General features: G+C 36.9%; 1 protein-coding gene across 3 annotated transcripts in view; it reads right to left on the bottom strand.

The window, feature by feature from the left end:
- Window positions 1-12,260, bottom strand: part of DENND4C (DENN domain containing 4C) — a 74,910-nt gene that overhangs the window by 14,113 nt on the left and 48,537 nt on the right. For 2 of the 3 annotated variants that reach the window (XM_080574479.1, XM_080574480.1), the window contains exons 17-25: window positions 11,927-12,133; window positions 11,130-11,258; window positions 10,245-10,389; window positions 9,759-9,905; window positions 7,448-7,573; window positions 6,512-6,652; window positions 3,967-5,118; window positions 2,462-2,638; window positions 1,126-1,235 (exon numbers count right to left, since the gene is read on the bottom strand). In XM_080574479.1, coding sequence (XP_080430605.1) covers window positions 1,126-1,235; window positions 2,462-2,638; window positions 3,967-5,118; window positions 6,512-6,652; window positions 7,448-7,573; window positions 9,759-9,905; window positions 10,245-10,389; window positions 11,130-11,258; window positions 11,927-12,133 — 2,334 coding nt within the window. The remainder of the gene's footprint in view (window positions 1-1,125; window positions 1,236-2,461; window positions 2,639-3,966; window positions 5,119-6,511; window positions 6,653-7,447; window positions 7,574-9,758; window positions 9,906-10,244; window positions 10,390-11,129; window positions 11,259-11,926; window positions 12,134-12,260) is intronic. The other variant, XM_080574481.1, reaches the window with a different exon arrangement.

Genomic DNA, 12,260 nt, shown 5'->3' with positions numbered 1-12,260 from the left:
CAAAAAATACAATGGCAATGTTTTAGACCAACAGCAACACTCCTTTCACAATCCGATATCCCTTATATAAGGTAGCGCAGAAGTTTGACAAGTCTAAATCTGAAGATTAAACATAAAATAAAATTACATGGGACATAACCAAAATAACACTATGGAGAGTGATCAAAGCAAATTAAGTGACCATCCCCTTTGTTTTTTTCTAAGTTTGAAAGCATCTACAAGCAACAACTGAAACAGAGTCATTATACTGACACTGAGTCATTGTACTGTGTTTGACTGGTATAGAATTGTTCTTTTTCATAGCAGCCTTTATGGTACTGTTTTATACTGGTGAACAACACAATGTTGTTAACGCAACAACATTTTAGCTGTTGCTGACAAGTGCTCAAAAAACACCAAGGCATTCCCCATCCCCCTACTCTGCCACCCCAGCAAGTAGGCAAGAGGTTCAGAGGGGACAGAGCAGGAGACTTTCCAGACTGTATAATGTCATGATCACCAATAAAAAATGGGTGGGATGGAGTGGGTAGTTTTTCCAGGCAGCTGTAGCCTAGGGAGCACTCACCATCTGCTGATGGTGAGTAACTGAGTTTGTATTACTTGTTTTTTGTTTTGTTTTTCTTTTTTCCTCTCCTCAATTCATTTGAGAAATAGTATTACTTATTAAATTGTCTTCATCTTGACTCTCAAGCCTTTTTCCTTGCCTCTGCCCTTCCATTTCTCTCCTCTATCCTGGTAAGGTGGAATGAGTGAATAACATGGTGGGGAACTTAGCTAGTATGTGGGGTCAATCTACCAAGTTACCTGGTAACAATCCATAATTTTCCTAAGGGGAAAAAAATCTTGAAAGGAGAAAAATCTTGTTTTCTCCTCAACTTCTGCTGCACCTTAAGTTTTACGCTTTCCCTAAATTGCCTCGTCTCTGAGATACATAAAAACATTTGAAACACTCTTCTTTTTTACAGCTACTGTCACACCTGTGGATAAAAGTATCAAGCCTCTCTGCAGCAGAAAAATGTAAAATTTTTATTATGAAAAATCAAACCACAGTCCAACTAAACATAATTAGTCCACACAGACAAATCAAGTAATTATATATTTCACTTATGAATTTATTAATCTTACCTCCATTGCATAGTTCTGGAAAATGCTGGATAAACTAGTATTATGAGAAGAGCTGAGCTCTGACTTCTCAGAATCTGGAACTTTCATACTTCTTGGGAATGCAGCTTCACCTGCATAGAAAAAAATAGTTCAGGTCTTCATTCAAGGAAAGAACATTCCAAAAGAAATCCAAAATAACAGATTTATTTTTTTTTCAATCAAGACAGAAAACAGTACCAGAAGATCTCAAGAGACATATGTAACTCTTTATCTTCATTGATATTACATAATATAAAGATATCATTTTTGCGACTAACATTCCAAATCTATTTTTGTCTAAAGTATGCAACAGACTGGTAAAAGGAAAAAAGCACCAGTGAATAAAATCTGAAAATACAAAGAAAGAACAAAGAACAGCAAAGAGCAGTAAGATTGCTCAATATATATACTCTAGAAAAGCTGTTCAAGATTTCTTGAATGATGTATCCATATGTAAATAACAAACAAAGATAACACTGAGCGAGGCACACAGTAACACATGTACCATTACTGTGGTTAAGTACTCTCTGGCTTATGTTGCCATAAAATAAATAACTTACCTTTCGTAAGGCTGGTATTTAGGGTTATGAGTTTAGCACAGGAGAAGAGGAAAAACAGTTTGAATACCAGAAGCAAATGGTTGGAATCTGCTTCAGGAAGCAAAACTATCAGCATTACTTCCTCTGACAATCACAGTCAAACTTTCCTGTTCAAACCCACTGACAGAGTCCTCCTATCATGAAGAAAGTTATTTTGCTTCTTCATGATAGTTCTATCATTAGAGTGCTACAAAGACAGTTAAACCAAAACTCAGGGTGGTCCTGCAACACATTTTTCTCAAATTATGGATCAAATCTCACTGGAAATGATAGATCTGCTTCAACCTGTTTTAGTGCTGGGAACACAGATGACAGTTTGGCATACAGTCACATATTCATCATTTGTTTACCTTCATCAATTCAAATCAAGTATGCATCCAGTAACTCCTATTCCACATTAATGCTGATATGCTGTTTTTGGAGATCTGGTTCTACCTCCATTACTTACACAACTATTTGCAGTTCTTGAACACAAAGGAAGTATTTTACAGTTAAATGCCTGTAGTTTTTATCAACTCTTTATACATTGAACAAAGAGACGCATTAGTTATTTGCTACTGGAAAAGTATCTATAAAATAGAAATAAAAATATTATACTTAAGGGCTTGAATTAATTTCAGATTACCACACCTTCCACTGTATTGAATATTTTCCAGACATAACAATTTTACCTGTTTGTTACTTTATAAACTAAAAACAAAGGAAAAAAATAATCTCACCTGCACTGTAATGCTGTCTTCCTGCATCTCCACTGCTACTGCTACTGCCAAGACTAGTAGTGCTTTGGCCAAGTTCATTCGCAATTAGTCCTGGGACTCCAGATCTTGATGACAGATTATCTCCTAAAATATTATCCTCAAAACCAGCAGGGAAGTTAAAGTCTGGTCGACTGTTTTCTTCCTTTAACACAAGAAGAAAAATAGCTTTTTTTTTTTTAGTACTTCTAGATCCATTATTTTACTTCCACACTTTACTCTAATAATTAAAAATCAAAGCAGCAGATTAAGACAAAATCTTGATGTAAAGATTTTTTTTACATATAAGATACATTTAGGCAATCCCCCCGAAAGAGCAGATATTGGACGAAACAGAAGGATATTGGAAAAAGGTTTTGACAGTTAGAATACTCAGCTGATGATCAAATTCAGTGACAAATGTGTTTTCTTCTTCATGACTGGAGAAACAAGGGAATGACGTATAAATTGTGATATGAAAGACTGGCACTTCACAAAAGAAGAGGAATTATCAGGAAAAGAATAAAGGTCTGAGTTCCATTCTGAGGAAAGATCTTAAGATAGAAATGAAATTTCTATCAGTAGGAATTCATTCAGTAGGAATGATCCAACAGTGACACAGTCACTAAGACACACAGGAAGCTATAAAATATAACAATAAAATATAACAATGAAGATATTAAAAAAACAGGAGGTTGTGGAAATGGGTAAGAAAGAAAAAATAAATTAATAAAAATTAAAAAAAATAAATTAAGGGGATTATGATGAGCCCTTAAAGAAAATTCTAAGGAACAGATCAATATAACAAAAGATATCCAGGAAAACCTAGCTCACGGGGAAAAAAATAATAAAAGAAAGTACACCATTACACTACAACAATGAGTTTTCATTGTCATAAGCAAAAAAAATGGAAGAAAAATCTTTTCTATATTTACTAGAAAAGATAGAATTAGTAACATCAGTTAAATCTGTTTAAAGTAGAAACAAAGCTAAACAGCTGTTTCATCTCTTCTCACCTCTTATGGAGATAGGGAAAATAGGAAGAATTTGAAAAAGGAAATAAGAAGCTGGCTAAACAGCCTGAAGAGAGAAGACAAACCCTTAGAGAGCAAAACACCAGATAAAGGGGTTAATCAGATCAAAGGCCTTTCTAAAGAGAGAAAAGTAAATTTGAAGGCACAATAACAAGATGTGTTACGGAAAGTCAAAAGTTATGACATTTATCTCCTCTTGCATTTATGTCACTATACTCTAAAGTGTTTTATACTAAAAACATTTGTTTTTAAGGACTTTCAGATCCAGATTAAAAAAAAACAAACAACAAACACACACATCAAGTGTGCTTACACAGGTACTGCAACATTTTATTTCCAAATACCTGAAGACTATTTTCTAGAGCTCATGCTGTCCTTTACTTCTTTCAGCTTTAATACTACTTAGGTAGTAGCACTCTAACTTTGCCTACCCTAATTTTTTGTATTGAAAAATACTTGCCTCATCATCTGAGTAGTTATACACTGAAGTTACAACTCCCCACATCTTACTGGCCACATTGGCAGCCTGTTTCATGCCTGATTTCAGAACATCTATTTTTGGTCCAGACAGTATATTGTCTAACTTCAGATTGGATAAAGTCGTTACAACTGATCCTAAGGAGCCATGTGGAGAAGAACGACCCAGTCCTGTCAAAGATGAAGAACGCTCTTTTTGAATCCGTGGATGCATTTGTTGTTTTGGTCGCCCAGTAAATGTTTTGGATCTGGAGACAGAAGGACTTCTGCGATTTTCATAGGACTCAGACGATGGTGGGATGGAATCCAAAGGCAGGCTTGACCTCCGTTCCTGGGAGTGAGCAGGTGTACCAGGGGCTTCTGCTTCCCTACCTGGCTTGTGCAGTTCCATGCTGGGAAACTTACTGCCCAGTGGGTTCTTGAGATTCATATAGCTCTCTATTTCATCTGCCAAATTGCGTGCTGCAACTGGTGACACCAGCTTTTCCTCTGGTTCAGGGAGTCTTGGTTGGATGCTGTCCGTAGCCAGCAAAGACAAAGGATCCAAGCCTACTTCAACATCTTCCCTTTCGATAGGCTTAACCACTCCATAAAAGCTATTCCTTTTAGGAGCTGTATCTTTGGATTCTGTTTTCTGGTCTTTGGACTCAGCTAACTGTTCAATGTTCATTTCTTCCACGTTGGATGCATTTTCATCTCTTCCGTTCTCAAAATGCTCCTGCCCTTCCCCAGGTTCTTCCAGCACTGGTGAAGTTCTGTGCTCCAATTCCCAATCACTATCAGTCACACGACTCCAAGAGCCACCTTTGCCAGAGACCTGCTGGTCAACAGCACTATCAAAACTATGGGATTTATTCATATAACAAGGTGAAGTTTGGGCCCCAGATAAAGCTGCTGTTAAAATCTTGGCATCTGCTCCCATCATTATCGCTATTTCTCTGGAATGCAAGTCCAAGCTCCCTTTTTTCAGCAGCATTCCTGCCCTGCTTTCACTGCTGAAACTGCAGCTTCTCTCTGAAAACAGCTTCTGCCTCTTCTGTCCTTTTTCACTTATTTTCTTTGGAGAAACGTCACCAAAGACCACATCTTCAACTGAATCCTGAGTTATGAACAGCGGGCTTGAACCAGTTTCTAGAAGAGAAAAGGCATTACATATGGTATACATAGCCATCAAGACTGTTTCTTTTCTGAAGTTATGTGGCCTCCTTATCACTGAGAAGATTGGGGGCGCCACAAATCTCAATGTATCCATTAAAAAGTTTAACACTGATATTATCAAGTTATTTTACTGGCTGCAAAGGCATTCAGCAGATCAAAAGTCATCTACTCTTTTTGATTCCCTGAATGCAAAGTTTTCTGGCTTCTACCTCCCTTCCACATGCCACCTCAGACCAGAAAGTAGGTACTACATCCATAAATGAAGAGAAAGTACAATTATAATTAAAGATATACTTTATTTTTTCTCTCTCCCAGAGCTACATTCACAGATGTATACATCAAACTTCATAGTTCATTCTGGTTCTGAACATAAGCATCATGTGTCTGCACAACACAGAAGCATAGTTTTGCTTATGACATATACGTATGTGAAAGAACATAATATTTTATAAATGCTGAATTTAACTAATCCTATAGATGTTCCCATTTCCCTGGGGCAATATATGCCTAGAAAACTGTGTTATCCAGGCAAAAATGCTGACTTTAATTATCTCTGTAAGGAAGGTAATTGTACTATTATATGAGGATGCCAACAGAGGACCAAATGCACCATATCCACTGCTTGAGAGTGTTTGAATCTAGTATTGATGACGCTTCTTGACTAGTCATTAGTTTTCATAATGGTCAGAAAGGTTCTGAGCAAGTTCCTGTCTGAGACTCAATGCCTTGCCATCAAAGTACATGCCAACTGCCCTCTTAAAAGTCCCTGCTGTTTTGTCCCTAATCACTGAAGCTGGACTACATTACCTTAGTCAAGGACAAGCACAAAGGTAGGGAAAAAAAATACGTGCCCCAATATTTGGATCTCATATATCCTTGTCTTCCTCATCATAAAGATCCAGAGATGTAAATAAATTTCATATGTCACAAAGAAGATGTGTACTGTTCCCAGATTATACATTGGCGGCAAGGGCCACTGGATATATAATAGAATCATAGACATATACGACCTTTCCAAGATCAATGAGGTTTAGGTGACCAGAATTCAAGAGTAGAGACCCTAATTCTCCTGTTTTTCTAGTATATTACCGAAATACACTCAGTATGGGACAAGGAAAATCTTGATTTCAATCTACTCAACACTACTAATCTTCAACCTTAGAATCCACAGGTACTTTTTAAGTCACCTAAAATGATAATGGTGGGAAAAAAAAAAAGGATAATGGTGGAAAGCACATGTTTTGTAAGACATTTGCACCTCTGACAGAAGTGTTGTTTTTTTTGATTAAATAGAATCCAAGAGGTTACAAAACATTGTAGCACAAGCTCAAAGCTTCAGGAAGTTCTGCTTCACCCAGTGACTCACCACCACTGTTTTTCCTTCCAATGCTATCAAAAATGCCAGATGGAACTTTGACGATACTGTTACCCCAGGCAGGTGTGTCTGTTGGACTATGAGTCTCTATATTCAGCTGTTTATTTTCATCACATTCCTCAATGCAAACGTCTAAAATAAAGAAAATGTGAACTTCAGTTAATGTAACTAAATAACTATATTTACACTGTTATGGAAAACAAATAATCAAACACTGTTCCCTTACCCAGTTACAACCTAAAGAATCAGTCCTACCAAATACTTCCAGCATTTCCTGGAAGTAGTATCTCAGGAGATGACAGTAGTTAGTATTACAGAGAGAGTGCATAGCTGTTCACAAGGTTACAGTGTGTGCCAGCTTCATCCTTCGGTATATTTTTAGCTAAGCAAAGTAGAGCAGTAACAGCAGTTCTCATTTTTATTTTTTTTATGCAGGGCTATTTGTTTAATGATAGCATCAGAGGCCCTAATTGACATTAAGGGCCTAGTAACAGATATGAAACGGAGTCAGTAATGAAATACAAAATACAGAAGAACTAAGGACAAAATCTGGAAAGAAGACAGGAGATGATCATATTTTCTACAGTGGGGAAGAGCTTGTAGGACTAAGTAGTGCCTCTTATTAGGCTAACTGGTACAACTTTAAAAATGTTCAGGTGTTTAAATATACAAATTAGACAAATGGAATATAAAATACTGTATGCCCTAGCGCATCTCCAATTTTTTTGATCTATATGAAGTTGGTCAAATAAAAGACTATTTTTATCTAGATATGTTCCACTGATATTATCTAGCGTACAGCAGAAGTCCAGCAGATTATATCATGTTGAATTTTGACCTTGACAACATTATGTTATTTGTGGTAGTCTAATGGATGAAGTAAATTTATTTTACAAGTCTTCGTCAATATAAACATGCATACTTAACCTCCTATTAGCTCTTCAGCTTTAGAAGAAATGTCTTTCTTCATTTGTGTTTCAGTTGCAAGAAGACTATCTCCGTCATCCTTTAAAAGTTCATCCTTGGATCCATAGCCCTGGTCTGACTGACCACCTGTTCAAAGGAATACAAACACTTGCCTCCAACTTCCTTTCTAAATCTTTTATTTTTCAATAAGAAAATAAGTTTTTATTTCTACTGAAATTCATTTCTTTCATTCTGTTTTGCCACAAAAGTTCAGAGTAAGAATCACCAAAATGTCTCATCTGTGTACAGATCTACTTGGTGATGTTGACAGCAGAGATAATTAGTTTTCAATGCAAACTTACTTTTTTAATATACATTAAATTATTGTGATGTGTTATCCCCCCCAGAATAGTACAGTGACTGATTAATTTTCCTGCAGTGTATCTTCCTTCATCCCTTTCCCCTTTCATCAACATCAAATATTTCATTGCTGTGCAAGCTAAATTCTCAACATGATCTACAAAAGAAAGTTACACATATACAATAGTAATCAAGTCAGCTTCTAACAATGAATACATCCATGAAAATTATTCTACTATAAATTGTGCTACATCTTTGTGCTAAGGTACAAACTATAGAAGGTGACAGAAAAAAAGCAAAAATCTGTATTTTAAAAAAGGCTTTCCTCCATGATAGCATTTACATTTGATAGCTATAACACATTCTTTAAAAAAGTAAATAACTTTTTTTTTAACAAAAAAAAATCTACCAAAGAAAACAAATCAAAAAACACTCTTTTTTTTGTTAACTTTTATCATAAGTGATGCTGTACACGCAAAAATACACAACTACTATAAGGGACATATCCCACAGCAGGATGTTAAAACATCCCTCAGAGTACCTATTACAACACCTGACAGTATTTAAAAAGATCGAAGTGTAAGTTACTGAGTATTATATGAAAAGTATTAGAAGGATCCGTAAAACTTGAAAGACAGACATTATTTATCTATAGTATATATTACTACTTATTTTTACCAACGTAGAGCAAACGTAGAAAAATTAAATTAAAAAGTCTAAGCAGTCATCAGTTAATGAATTTGTCTACTGTGTAGGATAACCTTTTATACACAGAATTCACTCTGACATTCTTTGGTCCTTAATTTCTCCCTATCATCAATTCAGTGATGTTAGTCTCTGTGGTTTGCACTGAAGTGAAAATACCCTATCAATAAATGGGCAAATTACCTGCAGAAGTAACATTCAAGGGTAGAATTAATGCACACGTGCATCCACGGCTTCACACCATATAAAGTCTGCACCCCACACCATGATAGTCAAGGACAAATGCAGCACCCGAGAGACGGCAAAGAGCAAAAAGCAGAGCAACAAAGAGCAGAAAGAAGGAAAGTTCAGTAATCTAGGCAGGCATATCAGATGAAGAACAGGAATCAGACTCAAAGTTATCTTTAAAGGAGGACTTGAGATATTAAATATCATGAAGAGTGTGTAAGAACCATTTGTACAGTAAGTGTTGAGGTAAACAGAAAGGAAGCTTAGTTGAGACTGTGCACAGGTAATATGTAATCAGTACTAAGGCAGACACTAAGAACCATGAATTTTGTATTGCTATCTCAAGTAGTTAACTTTCTGTGCACTCTTTTCACTCCAGTTTGGCCTAGAAGAGTACATGCCAAATTCAGTTTTTCCCCAGCTTATCAACTGTCTTTCCATTCGTACAGGGTGCCTTATATGTGGTTCTGATGATTTTTGTATTTATTCTCAAATCAGGCAAACACTGGTGAGAAGCCTGAATATGGCTCTTAAAAGCATGGTTTACTATGACCGAATGTAACATGCTAATTCTAGAAACGCAAATTAGACCATCCTGGATCAAAGGATGATCAACAAAGAGCAACATTTCAAAACATTAGCTTCTAATCACCTCAGCAACTTTCACTCTAACACTGATGAAGGTTTTACTCACACAGACTATTCATTTCTATGAACAAATAATCATATGCAGAAATCGAAGACTTATGTCAGAGGCTTTATGCCTTTTATAATGATTAGCACAAAAAGTAAAGTTCATGAGACCACAGCAAGACATTTAGCTTAAGAGTACTTCTGCTACAGTTTACTCTAAATTACAGAAGCTGCATGAACTGTGGTAACGTAGAGACTGTATTTCTTCACATAGATCAACTCCATGCTTCATTCTCTACAGCCTCAAGAGGGGAACATGGTGGCAGTGGAGGGGAAATCAACAGGAAAACAGAAAATTTTGCCTTTTGGGGGACTGTTAGTAGTGAAACCCAGCAGAATCTAGTACCTGTGCTAGAGTGATTATCATTGGAATCAAGCCTGACTAAGTCACTGACGAAGAGAGTGTGCTCCCCACTGTTAGCATCATTAGAACTATCCACGCTACCATGGCTCACCATGTCCCCATCACTTCCACCCGTGGTATTCCGCAGAGCTAAAGACATGAATGAGAGCTGGTTAGTAAGAGAGGATTTAAAATTTCAGATCTTCAAATACATCTAGCCTCTTCAGACAACAGTAAATACTTTAGCTTGCACATATAAAATGCGAATATGAAATTCTAGCAATAGAACTTAGACAATTCATTCTTCAGTGTAGGAAAGACATTGTAAGACAAACAGTCTCAGCATCAAGCATCAAATTGACTATTATCAATTTTTATACATTTAGGAAAGATGTTCTACTTGTAAAAGCCAGAATGTTAGGTGCAGTCCTTCAGAAAGCAAGTCATGCTCTCGTTCAGCAGAAAAATTCATTTCACCTAACTTATTACCTGAGATCACAGGTACTCGTGGGCTCTGCGTTGCTTTCTTTAGGCACTGCCTAAATTGTGCTGTGCCGCGAACTACATTTCGTACCTTTGTCCACAGAAATATGCCACTGCGGTTACTGCTAGGCCAAGGAGACTCTAAGACTGCCTACAGAGAGAGACATTGCAATAACAACACAGTAACAAATTTACACTAAGAAACACAGTACAGTGAGAAGCTTCTCTTTCCATACTCAACAAAGGACATTTCCTGCCAACAGTGTGAAGAAGGACAAATATTAGAGTTTTAGCTGTTCCCTTTTATCCTACTGCTGTGGATACACTGGCTGAGTGGCAACTGAGTATGGATCAAGTTTTCCTTAATTAAAGGAGACAGATCTTATTCATACGATTAGTGTATGGTAGGAACAAAAGACCATAGTAGAGATTCTTCTGCAATTACTTTGCATAGTTTACTGTGAATTTCCATTAGAAAATTACAGAAACATGGAAGCAAGGAAAGCATGAGGCAGCTACTTCAACTAACCTAATCCCAATCTTCACCAGTCATGGATCCTGCGACCTTAAAGGATACACCTAGGAAGAGATGGCTGTGACATGGAAGTAACTAGACAGGTTCAAACCTTGGAAATGGAAACACTATAAATGTATTTCAACAGAATTGTTGGTTAGACAAACAGCACAGGAATGTAAAAGTAAAAAATGTAAAACCATACGTTGTAGGTCAAGTCAAGTGGAAACTTGTCTGAACTGCTGGCTTGCCCAACAGATACAGCAAATTCAAGTGAAGAGCTGTAATAAACAGTCTTCACATCATGCCATAGGACAAAGGGAATAAAAAGGCAAGGGAGACATTGGTCCAGTATCCTTTGCCAAAATTTCTCCTACCTTATTGTAATAGCCATAAGTGATAGCATTTGGCTGTATTCCAGCATTTTTCATTTCGAAGAGGACTCTCACGGCCTGAACAGGCTGACCCCAGAGTCCACAGAGTTGCATCACAACTCTGTAGCACACCTGACAAGATACAGAAGTCCATAGATTAACAGATGACAAGGATTTTCAAACAGCTTAAGCTCTTCCCAAATTTCAGACAAGTAAAATAGAAAGCCATGTGAAAGCAGCTACTCAACCAACAGCCAGAAGAGGGAGCAAAAATTAAACAGGAAATTACACAAGCTGAAATAACATCAGGAGTCACAGACAAGTGCTTATTTTTTTTTCCCCACTTGGCTTTTCTGTTTGCGAAATAAAGGAGGGAAGGAAACACCCACGCAAAAAAGTGGGATAACTTGCTTCTTTGTGTCTGCGTATACTACTGCAAGAATGGAATGCTGCACACAAATCCATTATCCCTTCCTTCACTTCAGTATGATTGCAGAGCATTAATTCAAAGCACATTTTAAAAACAGAGATATTCAAGAACTGCCTTCTGGAAGAAGTCTGGAAGAAGATGAGCAACACTAAGTTGGATTACATGATTAAGCTGATGCTATGTCAATGATAAAAAAAGAAACGTTTCTAGTTGTCTTAGTTAAGCAGACTTCTGTAAGACCATTTTGATGTAGCTTTAAAACAGGTCAAACTGTGAGAATGCTTAACCTGCTGTTGGCAGTGAAACACCCTATATTTGCACTTCGTCGTCTGCTCTGTGCTCATGGTAATGATATTTTATTCAGACTTGCCTCATCTAGTGGTTCCACATCAGTTTTCCTCATTTTAATTAGAACATCATATGCCTGCTGCAGTGCTTTGACCTTGGGATGTGCAACTCTGATGTAGGCTGGCAGACAAATAAACCATAAGCTGTAACTGTGACTGTAGAGACATTTAGCCCACTGTGGGGGGCTTACATAATATTTCTTGGCTAACTTATGGGCTGTTTTTATTTCCTGTAAGGGTGAGAAAAAACAAAGAAGACGAAGATGGAACAACCAGAGCCTAGAAAACATTACTAACTCAGATACTAAGCTATTAAAAGTAGGCATTTAATAACAGTGGACAAACACTAAACTGCCA

This window comes from Anser brachyrhynchus, assembly GCF_964034855.1.
Source record: "Anser brachyrhynchus genome assembly, chromosome: Z".
Taxonomy (NCBI): domain Eukaryota; kingdom Metazoa; phylum Chordata; class Aves; order Anseriformes; family Anatidae; genus Anser; species Anser brachyrhynchus.
Note: the sequence above shows the minus strand (reverse complement) of the source record. Positions and strands in the feature narration are given on the sequence as shown.